Here is a 22664-nt window from a genome sequence, read left to right on the forward strand (position 1 = left end):
TGGCCCTCGTAGGCGCTCTGATGTAAATCTGCACAGACTCAACAGGGAATCCCACCTTCTTCTGCTTCTCTCCTTGTTAAATGAATTTCTTTCTGAAATTATTTCAGATTTGGGGTTCATTCTCACAACTAACAGAGGAAATGGCTTTGCAAACTTTTAAAGTGGGGTTCCTCCCCTTATCAATGAAGAAAGCCCAGAGGTGATTTTTGTCTTTGCATCCGCCTGCCTGGCAAAAATACTTGCTGATTGGTTGCTGGCCTGAATACCTAAGGGGAATCATGGAGACTGCAAGGACTCTGTCACCCGAGAAAGTCACGTTTTGCAATTTTGCTAAGGACTTTTGCAGGATTAAATTTAATCATGAATATTCTAGGAGTTAAAGGGAATTTTGGATTATGTATGACTCAAATCAACTTTTAGCCAGAGGCACTCAGAATAACAGAAGCCCAACAGGAGTTCAAAAGACAGATGGAAAGTCTCTAAAAGTTTTTCTGACTAGCTGTGTGTGTCATGATTGTTAGGGGATTGTATTATGTAAGAATTAAAGTTGGCCCTTGAGCTGTGGAGCTAAAGAGCTGGAATGGTTCTTAAGAGGGAAGAGGCCACAGGGTAGACAAATAGCAGCACGTGATACCAGGGAGCAGCAGCAGCAGCAAACAAGCAATGGCTCTTAGGAGAAACCCTAAAGTGAGCAGCACTGAGATGGAAAAGAGCAGATTTTGGCTTGAGGGAGAAATCAGGTCAGCCAGATCATCGATTTTCTCTGGCCACTCATGGAAGCATGAACTGCCCCAGTCACCCATATTCCATACAGTTTTCCCTGGCCAAACTGTTTCTTACACATGTGCCGGCTCCCTAGTCATGTGCCCTTTGGGCACCTCTTCTCCTACTGGCCCTGAGTGCACGGGCAATTTTTTTGCTGCACAATACATTCATCTTGCCATATTATTTTATTAAGTATCTATACATTTATCTATATACTATGAATTACCATATATATGTATATATATGTTATGTTATACTTGTTGCTTTATATATTTATATACTATGAATTTATATTGTTATGCTATTTTATTAGATGTTTTTTCTTTGAATTAATATGGCTTTTGGTTACCTGCTAAAGGGACACACCAATGGGGGCTCATGAGATAGATAGGACTTTGAATAAATGTTGACTGATATGCCCAAAAAGCTTTAAACCTGGAGTGGAAGAGAGGTTCTGTGAGGATGCTGTTATTATTGAAAGAAAAAAAGGTGGCTATGGAGAGGGAGGAGGGTCAGGGAACCTAGAATGGGGGATCCCAGGGAGCATCAGCCCTGGGAAGAGCAGAATTGAGGGATTGGGCAGGATTAGCTTTAGGGGAGTGGTGAAGGATGATCAGAGACCTGGATGGAAGAAAAAGCTCCCTCAGCATTTCTGGGGACATTAGAGAGATCACCAGGAGACTTTATAGCTTTCCCATTTGTAATTTCTATCACCTCCACACCCCTGACCCCTGACCCCTTCCCCCACGCCATCACGTCCCACTCACTGTGGGGAGGAGAGGGAAGGAAGGGGAAGGGAGTGAAAGAGAAGGGAAAGGAAGAGAAGAAGAAGGGGAGGAGAGGCGAACAGAATGGAAGGGGAAAGAGAAGGAAAGAGAAAGGAAGAGGGAGGGGAAGAGAAGAAAAGGGATGGGAAGGGAAGGAAAGAGAGGGGAAGGGAAAGGAAGGAAAGGGAAAGGACAAGTGGGAAGGGGAGAGAAGGGACTCAGCTGGGCTTCCAGCTCAGCCCCTCTCACACTAAATGCACTAACATCCTTTTCTCTAGGTGTATCCTTCTGGCTGGAATTCTTCCTCAAACTTATTGCCCAAGTCCTTGCCCTAGAAACAGTGTGATTGGCCTTTCCTTGTTGAATCTGGGGAGCCATGGGGAGCATCCATCCTCCTCCTCCTGCAGACAGGCCTCAGCCCACCCAGAAATCTGATGGACTCTGCCTTTGAACTCTTGAGCCTTCTGTGTAATTTTTCTTTTTGTCTGCCTGCCTGCCTTGGCTGACAGCTTCTACTCTTGCTTTCTAAGCTGTTCTGAGCCTCCAGAACTCCCCCGACTGTTGGAAATAAGGTGTTAAGTAAAAAGCCTGTGTGGCTATCTAGGGGATAGCTGAGGGATCAGAACTGCAATCTGTCTTGTTGTGGCCCCCCTCCCCCCTCCTCACTCACCCCCATCCCTGTTCAGCCAGGGCAGATTCAAGAGCCAGAGAAGCTGGAGCTACACAGACAAGGACTCCTCTACAGGAAACTGAAAAATTTGGGTTCCAAATTCTACCCTCCCCCATCCACTAAGAAGGCAAGTGTTATGTTCATTCTTTTTATAGATGAGTAAACTGAGGCCCAGAGAATATCAAGGCAGCGTGGTACTGAGGGAGCGGACTTTGATTCTGGGGACCCACTTCAGTTTGGATGACCTTAATCATTTCCTTCATTTCTCCCTTCTTTTTCTTCCTTCCATTTAGCCTTCCTTCCTTTTCTTCCTTTTATCCACCTTTCCTTCCTTCCTTCCTTCCTTCCTTCCTTCCTTCCTTCCTTCCTTCCTTCCTTCCTTCCTTCCTTCCTTCCTTCCTTCCTTCCTTCCTTCCTCTCCCCCTTCTTTCTTTCCTTCAATCTACTCTTCCTTCTTTCTCTTCCTCTTTCTTCATTTCTCCCTTCCTTCCTTCCTCTTCCTTCCTTCATTTCTTCTTTCCTTCCTTTCATCCACCCTTTTTTCCTTCGTCCCTTTCTTCCTGTTCTGTCTTTCTCTCAGTAGCCTGGGAACTGGAAGCACTAAGCTCCTAGAGCATGAGGACTCTTAGCTGAACCCCATCATTTTATGTGAAAGAGTCTGGGGCCAGAGGAGAGAAGGGTCTTGCATCTGGTCACCCTGAGAATCAGCGGCCACAGTAAGACTCCTGAGTCTCAGTGCAGGGCTCTTTCCTTGATGTCACATGGCTCTGGATCCTGCCAAGAGATACACTCTGCCCCCTGGGTCTGAACCATATAAATCCCTTTAAGAAAAGAACCAAAGGCGTTTGGAGTGAGCCGGACAAACTGCCTCCGCTCTGGACCGAATTTCTGTAGGGTGCAGATCCCAGCTCTCTCCCAAGTTGTGTGACCTCGGGCAGGGTCCTTCCCATCTCCATTTCCTCGGTAAAATGGGAATAAAATGGGTGGAATCTGAGCCTCAAGGTCTCATCCAGCTGCAGAGGGAAAGGCCCAGCTTAGTGTCTTGCCCCACTCCACGGGGCTGTGGCCCCACCGAGTTAGAGACGCCTCCCCTTAGCACCAGGGCGGATAGAGAAGTCAAGTCTAGCCTTGGACACATTCTGGCTGTGTGATCCTGAAAAAGTTGTATAACCAGAACCTGCCTCAGTTTCCTCTAACTGCAAAATGGGGATATGACTAGCCCTCCCTTTGCAGAGTAATCATGAGGACCAATTATCATGACATGATATTTGTAAAAAGCACTTGGCACAGTGCCTGGTCCACAGGAGGTGCTGTATAATCCACAATCACTTATTAAGCATCTACACATGCCCAACACTGTGTCAGTGCCAGGGACACAAAAAGAGGTGATAGAGAGTCCCCACCCCCAAGGAACTCATAACCAACAAACAAAAAGGAACAAACAAGCTTATCCTTTCCCCTTTCCCAGCCAAACAACCAATCCCTAAAGAAGAATCCTTCCCTCTGGCATCCTCAGCCTCCCTTTGAGGATGGGTACTGAAGGGGCCCTTGCCTCCCCTGGAGGCCACCTGCCTTTTCTGCTTGGGGGGCTCCCGGTGCTTCCTCTGGGGCTGAGAAGAACGGAGCTAATCCCTCTCCTGGGAGACCTCCTTAAGCCTCTTGTCTTCAGGTCAGATGGTCCCAGGTCCTTCAGTCAGCCTTTCTCTGGCTCCCCTCCTTTTAGCACCCCTGGTTTTCTTCCAAGCCCCTTATTCCAGGAGACCTCCCTTGATCACCCACATTCATCTCTGTCTGAAAGGAGGTCCTCCCACTTCCCTTGAACCCTTCTGGGAACAGGAAGCTCACTACCTCACAAAACAGACCTGTTCCACTTCTTGGAAGGCTCTGAATGTTCAGAAATTCTTCCCGACTCGGAACAAGTTTCTGTCTTCCTAAAACGGACCCTTTTCTGCCTTCTAGGGTCTCCAGATCTAAGCTAAAGACCCTTTGGGTCTTTCAGAACAGAATCTCATTCTCCCCAATTCCTCGACCTCTCCCTCTCCAGTTCCTTTAGCTAAGTGTTCTCCACCAGCTCCAAAGCAAAAGCAGACAGCATCCCTCAAGTCCAGGGGCTCAAGACCCCTCCAGCCGAGCCTGTTATCCTTGGATGGGTCCCCCAACTTCTGGCTGCTTTGCTTTCCAGCCCCCCTGTTTTTCAGAGACCCTCAGTCCGGCCAGCTCTGGCTCTCACGCCCCCACAGCTCTGAGCCCCCACCCAGAATGACTTACTTGCCATTATTGGAGTGTCTCTGCAGGGGTCTCTTCAAACCCCCGGCTCTGCGTCCTTTCTCCCAGGACCCTCTTCTCTAAAACTCTGTCTCTGAGCTTGGAGCTCTCTCAGGTCTCTGCCTGCAACCTGGGGTAAGGGTGGGGGTGGTCCCTGTGTCTCTTCAGGTCTCTCTCTTTGTCTCTTGCTCCGTCTCTGGAGGGACTTCTCTTGGTCCGTCTGTCTCCGAGGGTCTCCCTCAGTCTTCCCAGCTCTTCGGGGGAGATTCAGAGCTCATCTCCACAGGTGGATGCCCGGGTCTCTCTCCGGCTGCGGGGGGCAGTGCAGATTTTGCCCCCACGGCCAGGCTTCTGGAGGGCAGCGAGCAGGCGCTGTCCCTTGGAGAGCTCAGGAGGGGCTGAGGAGCGAGTGGTCCAGAAGGGAAGCCGTGGAAAGAAATGGTGGATGATGGCAGTCTCCCTCCCCCCCACCTCCATCCTCATCTCCTCCCACCTCCCGGGTCCCACTAGGCCGGCCCCCTTGTCTTCTTTGGCAGCTGACCCACTCACAAGCAATTTCCAGATGATGATTTGGAGATAATAGTGACAGGGATGCTGCCTTAAGGCCCCCTGGGGTCCCTGGAGGGGAGGCCGACCCCTGTCTCTGGGAGCAACCCAGCAACCGATCTGGTGGCCCGGAGCTCAGTCCAGCTCAGACCTGGTGCCTGTGTACTCAGCCAAGCCCAGCCCCAGCACTCTGGAACCTAGTTTGACCCATTTCTTATACCCTAGAACCTAGCCCAGCCAGCCCCAGTGCCCTGGAGCTCAGTCTACCTCAGTCCCGGTACCTAGAACCCAGTCTAACTCAGTTCTGATGCCCATAAACTCAACCCAACCTGGTCCTGGTGCCTATGTACCCAGCTCAGCCCAGCCCTGGTGCCTGGAACTCAGTCTACCTCAGTCCTGGTGCCCTAGAGCCCAGGCCAGCCCAGAATTGATGCCTATGTACCCACTCCAGCTTAGCCCAGTCCCAGTGCCCTGGAGCTTAGTCCAGTTCAGTTCTGGTGCCCGGAACTCAGTCTGACCCACTTCTTGTGTTCTAGAACCCAGGCCAGCCAGCCCCAGTGCCCTGGAGCTCAGTCTACCTCAGTCCTGGTGCCCTAGAGCCCAGGCCAGCCCAGAATTGATGCCTATGTACCCAGCTCAGCTTAGCCCAGTCCCAGTGCCCTGGAGCTTAGTCCAGTTCAGTTCTGGTGCCCGGAACTCAGTCTGACCCACTTCTTGTGTTCCAGAACCCAGCCCAGCCCAGCCCCGGTGCCCTGGAGCCCAGTCCTGCATCCTGCACCCATGGCTCTTTGCAAACAAGGGCAGTGAGGGTGCGAGCACTGAGTCAGGGCCGACTCTTGCTGCCCTGAAGGAAGCTGGAAGGGGGAAGCTGAGCTTCGGCTGGGGGAGGCCCCAGTCCAGGCCTGAGTGGCTCCAGTGACTGGCAGAAGGAAGCCACGATGGTTCTTGTAGTCTCTGGGTCTGTTTCCTCTTCTAAGGTGACCTTGGAGCCCATTAACTTCAAATCCTCCAAAAGCATCAACAATAGTGACTTTAAAGTCTCTACAACCGCCCCTTAAGGTTATACCAAGTCCTGTCCTCCACATCTTTGGACCTCTACCCTTCTCCTGCTTCCTACAGCCCCTACCCTGCATGGAGGCAGGAAGTCTTCCAGCAGCCTCCTAGTGGCCTCCCAGCCTCCAGTCCCTCCCATTCCTTCCCTCCTCCCCTCAACTAGGGACCTCCCTAAAGACCAAGGCAAATGGTGTCGACCCCCTGCTCACCAAGATCCAATGGCCACTGCTCTAGAAATCAAGCTGTGCTGGACCTTCCCCACTCCAATGTAAATTCCTTGGGGGCAGGGGCTGTCAGAAAGCTTAGCATACAGTAAGTGTTTAATAAATGGTCAGCCTGAATTTGGAACTCTGCATCCCTTTGAGTCAGTGGGTCTGTATCCCAAAGAGATCATAAAAAAGGGGAAAGGGCCCACCTGGGCACAAACCATGGCAGCCCTTTTTGTGGTGGCAAGAGACTGGACACTGAGCGGCTGCCCGTCAGCTGGGGAATGGCTAAATGAATTATGGGATATGAATGTTATGGAATATGATTGTTTTGTAAGAAACAACCAGCAGGAGGATTTCAGAGAGGCCTGGAGAGACTGACAGGAACTGACGCTGAGAGAAACAAGCAGGGCCAGGAGAACACTGTGTACAGCAACAGCAAGAATGGGCGATGATCAACTAGGAAACACTCGGTTCTTCTCAGCGGGTCAGTGATCCAAGGCAATCCCAGTAGACTTTGGATGGAAAACGCCGTCCAAATCCAGAGAGAACTGTGGAAGGTTCACTTTTTTTCCTTCTGGTTTTTTTTTCTCGTTGTTTTTCCCTTTTGTTCTGATTTTTCTCTCCCAACATGATTCATCCGGAAACAGGTTAAAATTGAATGTACGTGTAAAAGTGAAACATCAGACAGAACCAAAGCTCATCCTGCCTCGACCTTTCGCTGTCCTCCTTGCTGCTGACCCCTTCCCCTCCCCTTCTGCCTCCTCAAAGCCTTATTTCCTTTTAAGGCTCAGCTCAGTGCCCTCTCCCTGAGTTCTCCTCCTCATCTCACTTACTGTTCTGCTCTCCCCCAGTCCCCAAGCTCTTTGAAGACAGGGACAGGGTCACTTTTGCCCGGGACACTGAAATCCTCATGCAGCTCAACTGCATCAAGGATGTCCCCCATTCTCCACTGCTCAAATGCAATTAATTGATCCCTAGGATGTGAGAGATAGAAAAGCTATCCTGAGCCTCATGGGAAAATGCTCCCATTTTTTTATCCCCATTTTATAGATAAAAACACTGAGATGGGGAAAGATGCTATAGCTTTCCCAAGACCTCCCAGAGCCCTGAGTGGAGGGGCTCATTCCTATTCCACTGCCCCCTCCCCCCAGGGACGATCCAGCTTTATTTACCTGGTCCAATTAAGCTTGTTTGTACTTAGTAATTCTCAGGTCAACTTCCTCACTAGATTTCAAGCTCCTTGAATTTTATCTTTTTGTGCTCCATTTAGTCCAGTGCCTGGCACACAGTAAGTACTTAATGTTTACCGACTGACAACTGACTGCTTTTCAGATGATGGAAGAAAAGCTCAAAAGGGATACTCCAAGAAGGCTGAGAGCCCTGGGGCTTTCTGCGAGTTAGAGATGGAGTCCCAGGAATCCTTTGCTTCTCTTTGCAGGCTGGCCGGCTGAAAAGGCTCTGGCTGGCTCCCCTGGAACGTGGCCCTGAACCCCCAGCTCCCTGCCAGGCCTTGGGGGTGGATGAGAAAGGGCCTGTGCTGGGCAGCTAAAGAGACCTTCGTCTATATGGGGCTCCCGGTGTGAAGGTCTCCTCTGGAGCAGGGGAAGAGGGACTCGCTCTGTTTCCTGCCCGGCCTTGGGCTGAGCTGACCCTAAGTACCAGCCAAGAGGCTGAGTGAGTGAGCCAGAGGAGGTCAGGCAGTTTGAGGAGAGCTTTTTCCCCTTCAAGTGCCCGACATTTCACAGTACTGGGGTGTGAGGGATCTGGATCCAGGGGACCCCTGACCCCAGACTATGCCAGGGCTCAGCTAGACCACATCTGTCATGTCAGCTCAACCACCTCAAATGACCAAACTGGAACGGGACCCCAGAACAGGCTCAGGAGAGACTGCACCACACTGGAACACGTGTTTGCAAATGTGAGATTTGGACCCAGGGCCCTGACCCCTAATGCAGCACCCTTTCTACTATCTGGTCCATGTGTATGTGGGCTCCCTGAGTGTGTATATCTGTGTGTGTGTGTGTGTGTGTGTGTGTGTGTGTGTGTGTGTGTGTGTGTGTGAGAGAGAGAGAGAGAGAGAGAGAGAGAGAGAGACAGAGAGAGACAGAGAGAGACAGAGACAGAGACAGAGAGAGAGACAGAGACAGAGAGAGAGACAGAGAGAGAGAGACAGAGACAGAGAGAGAGACAGAGACAGAGAGACAGACAGACAGAGAGAGAGAGAGACAGAGAGAGACAGAGACAGAGAGAGAGACAGAGACAGAGAGAGAGACAGAGAGAGAGACAGAGACAGAGAGAGAGACAGAGAGAGACAGAGAGAGACAGAGAGAGAGAGAGAGAGAGAGAGAGAGAGAGAGAGAGAGAGAGAGAGAGAGAGAGAGAGAGAGAGAGAGAGAGAGAGATGACAGCTCTGGGTTCAGTGGGCTCCTGCCTCAATACTCCTGTCTCTCTCCTGCCTGGGGCTCTTCTGCTGCCCTCTCTTTGCCTCCCTCATCCATCTCTCCTGCCAGCCTGTCTCCCGCACCCACTGCTCTCTCTCACACCTCTTCATATTGCCGCTCAATAGCATTCGGGCCAGTGGCAGCTCTGGCCGCAGGGAGATGGATGGGCTGGGGCTCTGCCGGGTGGTGGGGGGCTGGGGAGCAAGACTGACATGAGCTGAGAAAGGGAAGGGGAGGGCAGCCTGTCTGCAAAGAAGGGGAAGGAAGGAAGGAAGAAAATGAAAGAAAAAAGAGAGAGGAAGGGAGAAAGGAAGGAGAGGGAAGAAAGAAAAGAAGGAAGGAAGAGAAAAAAAGAGAAAAAGAATGAAAGAAAGAAAAAAGAGGGGGAGGGAGGAAGGAGAGAAATAAGGAGGGCAGGAAAGAAGGAAGAAGAAGAAAGGAAGAAAAAGAGAGAAAGCAAGGAAGGAAAAGAAAGAAAGAGAAAAGGGGGAGGGAGGAAAAGAAAGAAGGAAGAAAAAAGAGGAGGGAGAAAGGAAAGAGGGAAGAAAGAAAAAAGAAGGGAGGGAAGAAAAAGAATGAAGGAATGGAGAGAGAAAGGGAGGAAGGAAGAGAAAGGAAGAGAATGAAAAAGGAAAAAAAGAAAGAAGGGGGAGGAAGGAGGGAAAGGTGAAAGGGAGAGCGGGAAGTGTCAGGCCAGTCATTAAATGTGTATTAAGCACCAACTATGTGCCAGGCATTGAGCCAAGTCCTGTCGGCACCATTGTCCTTTTCCATCCTCGGTCTTGGGAGGGAAGCTCATCCCCATTTTACAGATGAGGAGACCATAACCCTCAGGGGGCCCTGTAAATCTGGAGCTGGGCCAGCTCGGACCCACAGAATAACAGAGCCCCAGGTTCCAGGTTTTAGACTAGGGGGTGGGAGGCCAGGCTCCTCTTGCTGCCCAGGCTCATGACAAAGGTCTCCTCGAAGGCGGGAGTGATTTAGAATCACTGAAATGGCCAAACTGGGCAGGGCCAGAGGCCCCCCTCCCCCAATCTGGGATTCAGCCACCCCCACTTCACAATAAGCCCCAGCAGAGAGACCTGGCTTGGGGGGGAGAAGGGAGCCCCTTCTGCATCTGGGCAGCAAGCCTGGCTGCTCTGGCTCCTCTCAGCCTCCTTAGGAAACGCGAGATTTTCCATCCTGGAGAATGCTGTCCCTTCTCGTGCAAGGCAGCTGTGGGAAAGATGGCATTACCCTCCCACGGCTGCTCCATCCCCATGAAGAACCAGAACTTGGGACTCGGGGGCTCTGGGGGAGCTCTTCTCATCCGGGCTCTGGAGGCGGGCAAGGAGAGCTGTGCTCCGGGGGTCTGTTAGCCTTAAGTAACTGTTGTACTGGATAGTGCGTGTCCAGTGGGCGTGGGCATGGTGCTGGCTGCGAAATCAACCTTTTTTTTTTTTTTTTTTTTAAGGGCTACAGTTACCTCAAAAGTTCAGTTAACTTTTCCTCTTCCTCCTCTCCTTTCTCCTCCTCCTCCACTTTTCCTCTTCCTCTCCTTTCTCTTCTTCCTCGTCTACCTTTCCTCTTCCTCTCCCTCCTCCTCCTGTTGTCATCACTGAGTTTTTTGCACTTTCCTGTGGTCTCATGGGTACTGAGAACTCTCAAGAAGAAGCTCCTTCAGGTGGAGCTTGGTGCTTTCTCCGCAGCTGAGGCAGCATTGAGAAGGTTAAGGGCTCAGGACTGGCCAAATTGCTTCTCTCAACACTCAGCCTTTGTTCCTCGGTCCCCCTTTGATGGCAATTCTAGTTCTTTTCATACTTCTGATAGAAAAACTGGGAGTCACCCACATTCCCCCTCCCCCTAGGCTAATATGTTTTCTCCCCTGGGAGAAACCCAGGGGAGGAGGGGAAATAACAAAGAGGTGTTACCCTCAGAGAGATGAGAAAGCTCTGGTCAGTGCTCAGTCCTGCTCACTTCGGTCTGGCACAGGAACTCAGACATGGGGGAGGACATTTAAACTTGGCTGGACACCATCCTGGTCATTGAGTAACTGAAGGAGGAACAGATCCCGAGGCCAAAGTCTCCCAGCCAATCCGGTGAGATGCAGTGTACTTTGAGCAGCTGCTGGAGACTCACCCCCATTCTCAAACTTAGAGTTTCAAGAAGAAGGTTTCCTGAGTGGAAGAACCTCACCCACCGAGGGAACAACCAGTGATAGTGGGCAGACGAAGCCAAGGTCAGTGCTGAGCCAGACCCTTTCCCTCTGTCCTCCTGTCCTCTCTTTCCCCAATGCCTTCCTTCATCTCCTTTTTCTTCCATTCCCCCATCATTCTGTCCCCCCCACTCCCCTGATTGCTCATCCCTCTATCTTCTTGTCTTTCTATTCCTCCCTTTTTTTTTTTGGTCCTCTTTCTCCTGCTCCTGTGTATCCATCTCTCTATCCTTCCATCCTCTGATTCTTGTCTCTTTATACACAGTTCCTTCCTTCCTTCTCTTCTTCAACATTGCCCCCCCCCCCTATAATTTTGTGCCCATCTCTCAATTCCTGCACAAACAAAACCAATGCAGCAAAAATTAAAAGGAAAGCAGAAAACTGGGATTTTTTTTTTTTACGAGTATCTCTGAGAAGGGTCTCACCTCCCAAATTGAATACAATTTATAAGAATGCAAGTTATTCCCCCATGGATAAATAGTCAAGAAATATGAATAGGAAATTTTCTTATTTTTATTTTTGGTAAGTTTATTTTTAATACATGTTGTTCTATGTTGGGAGAGAAAAATCAGAGCAAAAGAAAAAAAAATGGAAGAGATTAAAAAACAGAAAAAAGAAGTGAACATAGCATGTGTTGATTTACAGTCAGTCTTCTTAGACCTTTTTCTGGATACAGATAGCATTTTCTGTCCAAAGTCTATTGGGATTGTTTTGGGTCACTGAACAGCTTAGAAGAACCAAAACTGAATAGGAAATTTTAGTTGAAGAAATCAAAGCTATCTATAATTATGTGAAAAAAAAAAGATATTCTAAATCATTATTGATTAGAGAATGCAAATTAAAACAACTCTGAAGTACCACCTCATACCTATCAGATTGGCTAAAATGGCAAAAAAGAAATGTTGGAGAGGATGTGGAAATGGGACACTAATGCATAGTTGGTGGAGTTGGGAACTGATTCAGAGATTCTAGAGAACAATTGGAAATGTTACCAAAAGGATTATAAAGCTGTGCTTATCATTTTATTTTTTTCTCAATTTTTTCCTGTTTGATTTGATTGTTCTTGTGCAGCAAGATAATTGTATAAATATGCATGAATGTATTGGATTTAACATAAATTTCTACCATGTTTAACATATACTGGACTACTTGCTATCTAGGGGAGGGGGTGGAGGAAGGGTGGGGGAAAGTGGAACACAAGGTTTTGCGAAGGTTAATGTTGAAAACTTATCCATACATATGTTTTGAAAATAAAAAGCTTAAAAAAACTCTACATATCCTCTGAGCCAGCAATCCCACTACTAGGGCTATATCCCCCAAAAAGCTAAAAAACAATAGAAAAGGACCTATTTGTACAGAAGTTTTTATAGCAACTCTTTTTATGATTGCTTTCCTTCTTTGTTTCCTTCCTTCTTTCTCTTCCTTTTTTCTTCCTTCCTTTCCTCTTTCATCCCTCTCTTCCCCTCTTTCTTTCTTCCTCTAATTCTCTCTTGCTTTCTCTCTTCCTTCATTCCATTCTTCCTTTCATTTTTCCTTTCATTCTTTCATTTTGTTTGAATTTCCTTTCACAAAATGTTTAAGGTGAAAACATTTTATATGATTGCATATGTATATATATATATATATATATATATATATATATATATATACTGTTTTCTGGAGCTGGGAGAAGAAGGGAGGGATAGAATTTGGGGCTTCAAATGTAAAAAAACAAAACAAAACAGTGAATTCCATTTTTTAAATTAAACAAAGACTCAATTAAAAAGGAAAAGATTTTCAAAGTGCTTTTCTTTAAGCTGACAGTAACCCTGTTCTCCCAAAGCCAGACCAGTTCCTTCTCCCCTCAAAGTTCTTAGGTGCCCTGAGTGAGTTGGGGTACCTCCACATGATGTCATCTTATCTAGTCTGGGAATGTTTCACACTGCTGTTATAATTGTGTACATTACCATAATCACTGTATACATCATTTTCTGGGTCCTGTTCCCTGCTTTCTGCAACAGTGTAGATGAACCTTCCCTGGTTTCTCTAAATCAATCACATTACAGAATGTCAATAGTATTCCACCATATTCTTTTATCACAACTCGTTCAGCCATTCCCCAAGTGATGGGCGCCCTTTTGTTCTCCATTTTTTGCAACAACAAAAAGGATAGCTATACATATTTGTGTACAGATGGGTCCTTTCCTCCTTTCTTCGCTCTCTTTGGGGATTCAGCCTAGTAGTGATATTGAAAGATCAGGATAATCTCACAACTTTTCAACAGCAATTCCAAATTTCCAGAACGGTTGGAACAATTCGCCCCACAAGATTCCATAGCAGCTGCATGAGGCCATTCGACCTCTGTGGATAAGAGTCCAAGAAGTAACCTCCCCTTTTCTTCATGTCTGTTTTGATTTCAGGTACAGGCTTCAGGATGTGCTCAACACCCTCCATGGGGCATCATCTGAACCGTGTGGCTGTGATGGGGGGCACCCATGGGAATGAACTCTCAGGGGTCTACCTGGTGAAGCACTGGCTACGGGACCCTTCCGAGCTGCAGAGAAGGACCTTCACGGTCACCCCCTTCCTGGCCAACCCCAAAGCCACCAAGCGTTGTATGCGCTACATAAGTCAGGACCTGAATAGAAGCTTCACAAAGGCCTTCCTCCTGTGAGTGTGCCCCTGGCTGTGCCTTTCCTTGACCCTGATAGAAGGAGGACCAATGGCAAGCATTAAGTGGCAACCTGTCTTCCCTACAGCTGCCCCAGCTCCCTCTCTGTGCAGGTGCCCTGCCCAGCTTCCAGGGCCCCAACCAGGCTTCCTTCTACTCTAGTCTCAGGGTATGAGAATCCCCAGCAGTGTTTCATAACTTGTCATATTGGCTTGACCCTCATCCCCTCCGAGAGACTCGCTTTTTCCCCATTTCATGAGACCCTAAAAGGCAACTCGTTTAAACATGCATCTGACTAAATAAATCCAAAGTAAAAGATCCCAAATTAGGACCCTCAAGCACTTGACGGAATGGGGTTCCCAATGAAATGTGAAATGTCAGCTCTCACTCTTTTCCAGTTCATGTTTAAAACCAGATGAGATATCTGCGGATAAGCGAGTTGTAAACCAATAATCACAGCAGATTGGCATGAGACAAACTATCATTTAAAACAATAAGCCAGGATTTTACAGGAGGCCCTCTTTTACTAGGTGAAAAGGAAATCAGTCATGCTGACTTTGAGACTCCTGCTATGTGTGAATGCAGGTTAGCTACGTTCTACATGGTGACCTCATTCCCTTCCTGTCCCACAGTTCCAAGGGTACAAAGGATGACCTTTATGAGGTGAGCCGGGCCCAGGAGATCAACCAGCTATTTGGCCCAAAAGGCTCGGCCAATGCCTTCGACTTCATCTTTGACCTTCACAACACAACCTCCAACATGGCAGCCTGCCTGATCTCAGACTCTGAGAAGAACGTCTTCACCATGCACATGTGTCACTACATCCAGGTCCCCTTCCCGTGACATTTCCTCACCCTCTCACAGGCAGGATGACCCCTCGGCCTTCAGGGTCTGGCCAGAGAGGAGCCACTCCCTGGTTCTGTGAGATGGGCTGTACCCCCAGAGGATGAGGGCCAAGCTAGTCCAAGCTCGAGGACCATAGATTCAGAGTGCAAAGGATCTTGGGGATGGGTTACTCCAATTCCATCATCATACAGGGGAGGAAAACAGGGGAGTCCAAGGTCTATTAATACATACAAGGTCAAACAGTGTTCTCTCTGCTCTCCCTTCCCTTATTCCCATACCTCCTCTTCTCTTTTCCTACCCTTTCCTTTCAATGGGACAGGAAAAACCTTGGACTTGAGAGGCAGGAAACCTTCGCTTATTCCCTCGTTCATTCATTCAACAATCGAGCACTTTCTGCCTCTCCTCGTGCCCTCAATTCCACCTTCTTCCTTTCCAAACCGGTCATCACCACCCTGAAAGAAAAATAATCGCCTAGTTTTACAGATGAGGAAACAGAGGCTCAGAACTGGGGAGCTCCTCATCCATGTGGGCCCCTTGACTGGCACACGGGTCTACGGCCCAGGTCTTTTGAGAACCACCATGTTGATTCACCTTTGTTCCTTTCAGAAACACACCCAGGCCCTGTGTCCAATCTATCTCTATGGTCTACCTGGACAGGAAAATTACTCCCTTATGTCAGTGGCCAAGAATAGCTTGGGTATGGTAAATGGGGCCTCCGGGTAGGAAGCGGGTTGGACCTTGAGCTCTCAGTCTCCCACGGAGCCTGAGGGTTTTGGGGCTCCTAAGGGTCTATGTTTTGGGGGATGTGGATTCCATGAGGGTCTTTACTTTCTCTGGGGGAGGGGAAGGAGATGAGAGGAGATGGGCCCTGGGGGATGAGGGTCCTGAAGAGGGTTGTAGAAAGATTTTGGGAAATTTTTGCTCCTAGGAGATTAGGGTTTGGGGAAGAGGAGTTAAGAGAGCCGAAGTTTCTCTGTAGAAGATGAGGGAAGTCACAGCTTTGGAGCTAGAGAAGACCTCGAAGGTCATTCAGTCTAGCCCACTCCTTTTACAAATGAGGAAACAGAGGCCAGATAAGGTTAAGGGTCACACAATTTACAAACACCAAAAGGTAGAATTTTAGAGCAAGCCTTTAGTTTGAAATGGAGGACAAAACTCTGGATAGATAGATAAGTATGTGATGTTCATCAAGTGCTCTGTCTGAGACTCAGTTCCCTCCTTTGTGAAAATGAGACTACACAGCACCTCTCTCTCAGGGGGGTTGTGAGGCTCAAACCAGACAAGGGGAAAGCAGAAATCCCTAGACAAATGTCCCCGGAAAGGCCTTTCTAAATGCGGGCTCTTGTTATCCTGGGGCACCAGCCCAGAGAAAGGCCTCCCAGAGCCAATTGAAAGGCCTTTCAAGCCAATTGGACAAGTGTTTATCGGAGTACTGTGTGCCTGGCTCTGTGGTAGAGATTCCGGGAATAGAAATAAAATAGCACCTGCCTTCAGGGGATGTTTGTTCTATGAAATGCTGGAATGAAATAAGTCCTAGAAAATCAAATACTAAATAAACAAGGGTGGAGCAGGGCAGAAGGACTAACCCGGGAAGGGGAAGATGGGGCAGGAAAGGCTTCCTGGAGGAGGTGGTATGTCACTGAACTGGGGAGGAAGCTGAGGGATATGGAACTTGGAAGGGGATCTTGATGTCTCTGGGAGGATGAGGTATTAGATGGCCTAGAGGGCCCTGTGGTGCCAGGGGAGCTATGGGGGTGAGAAGATGTAAGCCCCTTGCCATGGGGCAATCAGGATGCACATGCCGGGTCCCTGTTCCTTGTGAGTGGGCCAACTGTCTCTTCCTAGGCCTGGAGCTGGGCCCCCAGCCCCATGGGGTGCTCCGAGCTGATGTCTCAGCTCATATGAGGGCCCTGCTGGCTCGTGGTCTGGACTTCATTGACCTCTTCAACCAGGGTGAGTGCCATACCCCGCTCCCTGCAGGAACCCTTCTCCGCCTTGTGTCCTCCTTTCCTTCCAGAGGCCGGGCTGCTCTGCTGCTCTCTCTAGGCTAAAAGATGGTGAAGAGCTTAGCACTCTGTCTTGTCCCAGGATAGTTTAAATGGCCCTGATGGCCTCCAACCCTACGCCTTCAATACTGGCCAGAACTGAAACTTGCCACAACAGGAAGGACAGATGACTAAATGTGGGGGGTGGGGGATGGAGGGGGGAGAAGAAGCTCCTGAAGTCTTCCATTCAGCCTGAGTCTCATCTCCCCCTCCTCATCCCTGTAGTCCCAAGAGATGGGACTGGGTGCTTCCATCCATCCATCCATTCACTGAGCCATCCATCTGTCGAGTCCTTCACCAAATTCTGACAGGCCTAGTGGACCCCTGTGCCGGGTCCTGGGCATGCTAAGAAACTTACACAGAAACCTTGCACTCAAAGGGCGGCCCATTTAATAAGCGCAAAACCAACCTGTTTATTTGAGCTGATAAGGCCGGGGAGGGGGGAGGGAGCCGCCAAGCCCCGCAGCCTCCCAATCCATTGGAAAGGCCATGGGAGCTGACATCAGAAGACCTGGGTTTGGGTCCCCCGGGCACTGCCATCCACTAGTCACAGCCCAGCCCTCCTGTAAAAGGGGCGGGGCCACATGCTCTCCCAGCTCCTCCCCTGGAATGTTCCTTTATTCCATTCTCTGTCCCACAGGCACCTCATTCCCTGCTTTTGACATCGTGGCTTACAAGCTCATAGAGTCTGTGCATTTTCCTCGGTCTCCTGAGGGAGAGTTGCTGGGAATCGTCCATCCCCAGCTCCAGGTGGGTGCCGGGTGCTGAGGCTTGTGGGAACTGCAGGTGGCGGCTGAGAAGGGCGGCCACATGTCATTACCCACTCCTTCCCTCCGAGTACTCCACAGCATCCTCGCCGGCCACCTCCCATTCCAGTGTACCCGCCGTCTCCCATCTCGGCGCCTTTGTAATAGCTGCTCCCTCCCTCCTGACTTCCTTCCAGTCTCCCCTTCTCCAGGAGCTTTTCCCACATGCTCCCGGCTGCTTCTGTCTGCCAATCAGGTCACCCTCCGAGCCTGGAGTCCCCGGCTGTCAGGTGTTTAGTTGTGTCCAGGGCTTCTCCGGGAGAGCCCAAGCTCCCTGAGGCCAGAAAGTTTCTGGTTTTTGTTTCCCAGCACACAGTAGGTACTTAGAAAACGCTTGTTGGTCCCCTGCCATTTTAGGCTCCTCCCTTCCTGGCCTTCTGAGGTGAGAGCTGATGTCCAGTTATGTACAGACTCTATTTTAACAAGAAGAATAACAGCGGGCTTTTCTATAACCTTTTATGGTCTGTAAAGAGTTTTACAAAAGTGTTTTCTCAGACTTTGGGAAGTGCCATTTTATAGATGAGGAAACTGAGGCTGAGGGTCACACAGATGGTAAACACCAGACATTGGAGTCTTTCTGACTCCAAGACCAAGAGGCTGCACCTCTCCTGTGGAGCTTACCTGATATGAGGTGGAAACTGGAAAAACCCGGGCAAATGCAGTTCAACCAAGGTCAAGGTCAAGGGTTGTTTCCACCCCACATACTATCTCGTCCCCCCCTCCCCAACAACCACAGCCTCTCTATCCATGTAAACAAATGGAGAGAAATAATAGCTCACATATAGGGAGGGATCCTGGAGGAGCACACTACACTGAAGAGCTAATATCTATGTATCTTTTATCCCCCTGAGGCAATTGGGGTTAAGTGACTTGCCCAGAGTCACACAGTCAGACCGCGTTAAGTGTCTGAGGTCAGATTTGAACTTGGGTCCTCCTGACTCCAGGGCTGGTGCTCTACCCACTGCACCAACTAGCTGCCTCTAAGAGCTAGTATCCTGCAGAACTTTTATTGAGCTCAAGCAACGAATCCCATGAACACTTTTTTCATGACTAGGAGACTTCTAGAGTATTTCTAGGCTACTTGGAGTGGAAGAGAGTGGGAAGTGTTCTAGCATACAAAGTCTTGCTAATATTATCAGTTTCCTTGGGTGCTCACAGTAACTAAAACCAACTCCAGTCCAGCCTGGTCAGTGCCTCCTAGATTGTCCCTGTTTCCTTTGGAAAGGAATTGAGGGAGAATGCATTTATTAGGCACCTACTGTATACTGGGCACTTGGTAAAGATGCAAGAACTAAAAAAATGAAACAATAAGAATCAATACCTCATTGGGAGAGAAATAGTTCTAGAAGTCCCCCAATTGAATGTAAACTCCTTGAGGGCAGGAATGATTTGATCTTTGTCTCTGTTCCTAACGCCTAATTTAGTCCCTGGCACATAGTAGGTATTCCATAAAATGTTTGTTCAATGATCCATTGAAAGGGATTAGGGATCCAGAGCTGGAAAGGACCTCCAGAGCCAATCAGACCAAGCTCCTTAGTTCTCAGATGGGGAAACTGAGGCTCAAGAACATGAAGCCACTTTTTTTCCAGGGTCATACAAGCAGGAGAGAAGTACATCAGAAAGAGTCTTCAATCCCAGGCTGAGGGTTTTGTATTTTATCTTAGAGGTAATGAGGACTTGGGAGTAGAAGCTAACATTGTCAGCTTAAGCTTTCGTCTTTTTGTAAAATAGAAATAAAACATAGAGGGGAGTGTGAGTGTGTGCTTGTGCACACACACATACATATGTACAGCTCCAGTAAAACAGCTGAAATCCCCAGGAACGATGGGTCCCTATTGGGTCAGTGTGGTGGCGGCTCCCTCTGGATTTAGGCCGGCCCTTGGGCCTGGCAGCTTCTCCCCCTTGTGGGGGAGGGATCTGTCACCCTATGGGTGACACGAGTTCCCAGAGATTCCTGCTATTTTGAAGCCCTGGGATCCTCTTCGTAACACGGTAAGCTCGTGGAAGGATCCATCCAGAAAAAAATTGAAATGATGTAAAACATACCAATTAATTGCTATAGCTCATGTATAAAAAACCAGATTATTAAAACACATTGGTATGGGACCTTATAATTTCCTGTCCTTGCCAAGACACTCAGTTCTGATCATCACCCTCCATAGGCTGGGCCAAGCCATCCATTATCCCAGTTTTATGGAAAAGAGACCGTATGGTACAGTGGGCAGAGCACTGGTTTCAGAGCCAGGGAGACATGAGAACAAGACCCTGGGCAAACTACTTAACCCCTTTATGTCCCTGGTGACTCTAAGACCAAAGGTTCACAGAAGATGCTGATTTGTATTACAGGGGTTTTCCCACTAGGGGACTCCCTGTGTCCGTCCCTGCTCTTTTATAGAAAAGAGAACCAAGACTCAAGGAGGGTCGGGGGCCTTCGGGAGACTCACACAGTGAGTCACAATCTCTGTAGGATCCCCTGACCCCAAGCCCACCTCAATGCCCTCTCCACTGAGCTTCACTGCCTCCCTCTCAGCCCTGGAGCCTGCCCTGCTTGTCTAGCCCCGGGATCTCCACTGACACTCGTCTCCTTTGCTCAGGACAAAGATTTCCTTCCTCTGAAGCCGGGAGAGCCCATTTTCCAGCTCTTCAGTGGGGAAGAGATCTTCTATGAGGGCGATGTCCCCATCTACCCGGCCTTCATCAACGAGGCTGCCTACTATGAGAAAGGAGTAGCCTTCATGAAACTGGAGAAATGCACCTTCTCCATCCCACCTTTGGAGGCCCCGGCAGCTTCGGCTCCCTGATTGCTCAGGGGCCAGATTGAGGGTGACCAGCCCCTGGGGGAAAGTCCCACCGATCGAGGAGCCCTCCAAGGGGCACCCATTCTGGAAAGGAACTCGAAACAATGCCCTTTGACCCACTGCTGCTCTGCTGATATCCCAAAAACAAACCAAAGAAAGATGAGCATCCATATAAACGTGTTGCTAGGTAACAGTGATCCCATAACAGCAATATTCTAATGACAAATAACTTTGAAACACGGGAAGGCTGATCGACTCACTGGCGGCTACGATTCCCAAGGATTCTTGTTCCAATCTGATGGCAGCCAATGACTCAAAGAGCAGAGTGAAGACCTTTTTTCAGGGATGGGAAGAGGCTGGCCAAAAGCCATGGCTAATATGGGAATTTGTTTTGCTCACCTATGCATATTTGTAATTGGTTTTGTTTTTCAAGCTTTCTCAATGGGGAGGGCAAGAAACGGGGAAGAAAGGGGGAAGGGAGAGAATTCAGCACTAAAAATGAAATAAAATTGAATAAAAATATTAATAAATCGCTAAAAATAGAATAATAATAATAATAAATTGCTCAACTATACATATTTATAACTAGCTTTGTTTTGTTTTGTTTTGTTTTTTGCTTTCTCAATGGGAAGGGCAAGAAAGGGGGAAGAAAGGGGGAAGGGAGAGAATTCAGCACTAAAAAAATAAAATTGAATAAAAAGAATAAATCGCTCAACTATACATATTTATAACTAGCTTTGTTTTGTTTTGTTTTTTTGCTTTCTCAATGGGGAGGGCAAGAAAGGGGGAAGAGCAGGGAGAGAATTCAGTGCTAAAAATAAAATAAAATTGAATAATAATAATAATAATAAAAAGATTGACCAGCCCAAGGTTGCTGTGGACAGTTAAGGGAAAGAAGAGGCAGAGCTGTAGATGGAAAACTATTCCCTTTTTTCTGAGGGTTTCTGATCAGCCTTTTTGTTTTTCACAGCCACATGGCGGTCCCATAGCCTAATCAGCAATTCATAGCCCCAGACACCTAGGTACAGACCCATAGAGATTGGCTGATCTCGTGGGGAAGCAGGGACACACACAACCCTTGACCCAGGCTGATTAGGCTATGGGACCGCCATGTGGCTGTGAAAAACAAAAAGGCTGATCAGAAACCCTCAGAAAAAAGGGAATAGTTTTCCATCTACAGCTCTGCCTCTTCTTTCCCTTAACTGTCCACAGCAACCTTGGGCTGGTCAATCTTTTTATTATTATTATTATTATTATTCAATTTTATTTTATTTTTAGCACTGAATTCTCTCCCTGCTCTTCCCCCTTTCTTGCCCTCCCCATTGAGAAAGCAAAAAAACAAAACAAAACAAAGCTAGTTATAAATATGTATAGTTGAGCGATTTATTCTTTTTATTCAATTTTATTTTATTTTTAGTGCTGAATTCTCTCCCTTCCCCCTTTCTTTCCCCTTTCTTGCCCTTCCCATTGAGAAAGCAAAAAACAAAACAAAACCTCCTCCATGACCCTAGTCGGGGTGAAGATCTGCAAATAATTCTGTATGCACAAGATCTATGCAGGTAAACAGAAGGGCATTTCAGGGGAGATGGCAATGAACAGCTGTACGAGCTGGGCTCTGAAAGAAGTCTTGAAGGAGTCCCTGTGGGCAAGGAGTGGTACAAAAAGCCAAAACCATGGGAAATGGAGGACCAGGTTCAAGGGACTGCAGAAAGCCTAAGGACGTAGAGGGCAAGAAAATGACCAAGAAGGTAAGAAGAGACAGGCAGCCTGTGAAGGGCTTGGAGTGTCAGAGGACTTACCCTTGAACCTGGGGTGATCGGGAGCCCCTGGAATTTATTGAGTGGGTGGGCCATTGTAAGACCCTGAACTTCTGGAAAGTCGCTGTCAGCTATGTGAAGGAAGACCTGTGGTGGGAGAGCCCTGCCTGAGCCTCTAAGGCTGGCCACACACACTGAGTGCTGAGCTTGATACCAGGATGTGAGGAGCTCCTGGGGGCGGGGGGCAGAGGGATTCTGGGCTGCCCTGCCCATCCCCTCCCCTTCATACTGGCAGGTCAGTGTGACCCTCAGCTTAGGTCCTCATCCCCTCAGCACCTAAGAGTGGGGTTGGGGAGGGGGCCTGGCTAATGCTCTGGCTCACCAGCCTGAGCTTCCCACCATGATGATCAGTTTAGAGCAGCGTCACCTGGACAATTAGTTATTGTTTCCGAGATGATGCTGATCAGAATTTGGGAAGGCAAAATTCCAGACTCTGGAGGCTTGCAAGGTCCTCCTTGTCCAAACAACAAAGGGAGGGAGAAGATCAAGGTTCATTTATTTTCTCTCCCCCCTTCCCCCCTCAAGTGATTCCTTCTCAGGGACTTTTCTAGGACTCAAACCGCTAAGCAGATGAATCCTTGAAGATTTCTCCCTCTTTCTTTGCTTCCCCTCCCCTCTCCCCTCCCTCTCCCCCTCTCTCCTCTCTCCCTTCTCTCTCCTCCTGTCCCTTCTTTCTCTTACTCCTCCATCTCGGTTTTACGTAAGCCCCAAGACATCACTCTCCCTGAACCAATCAGAACAAACTTTCTTTCATTGTCACTGCAGTTCACCCAATGCCTTCCAAGGGCTTTT

At 48.6% G+C, this 22664-nt stretch overlaps 1 protein-coding gene across 1 annotated transcript; it reads left to right on the forward strand.

Annotated features, from left to right (window-relative positions):
- The first annotated feature begins 10803 nt into the window (after window positions 1-10803).
- Window positions 10804-20595, forward strand: ACY3 (aminoacylase 3). The gene is made up of 7 exons (XM_074276344.1): window positions 10804-10934; window positions 13310-13559; window positions 14193-14388; window positions 15013-15103; window positions 16252-16359; window positions 17092-17201; window positions 19852-20595. The coding sequence occupies exons 2-7, from the start codon at window positions 13324-13326 to the stop codon at window positions 20056-20058; spliced, it is 948 nt and encodes a 315-aa protein (XP_074132445.1). The 5' UTR covers window positions 10804-10934; window positions 13310-13323; the 3' UTR covers window positions 20059-20595.
- Window positions 20596-22664: the final 2069 nt, after the last annotated feature.

The sequence above is a fragment of the Sminthopsis crassicaudata genome, chromosome 6 (assembly GCF_048593235.1).
Source record: "Sminthopsis crassicaudata isolate SCR6 chromosome 6, ASM4859323v1, whole genome shotgun sequence".
NCBI lineage: Eukaryota > Metazoa > Chordata > Mammalia > Dasyuromorphia > Dasyuridae > Sminthopsis > Sminthopsis crassicaudata.

Excerpts from the sequence above, each read along its gene's own strand:
- ACY3 (XM_074276344.1), top strand. The coding sequence starts at position 13,324 with ATGTGCTCAACACCCTCCATGGGGCATCATCTGAACCGTGTGGCTGTG. Across the intron at positions 13,560-14,192 it reads TTCACAAAGGCCTTCCTCCT|TTCCAAGGGTACAAAGGATG; the intron begins GTGAGTGTGCCC and ends CCTGTCCCACAG. Across the intron at positions 15,104-16,251 it reads AGTGGCCAAGAATAGCTTGG|GCCTGGAGCTGGGCCCCCAG; the intron begins GTATGGTAAATG and ends GTCTCTTCCTAG.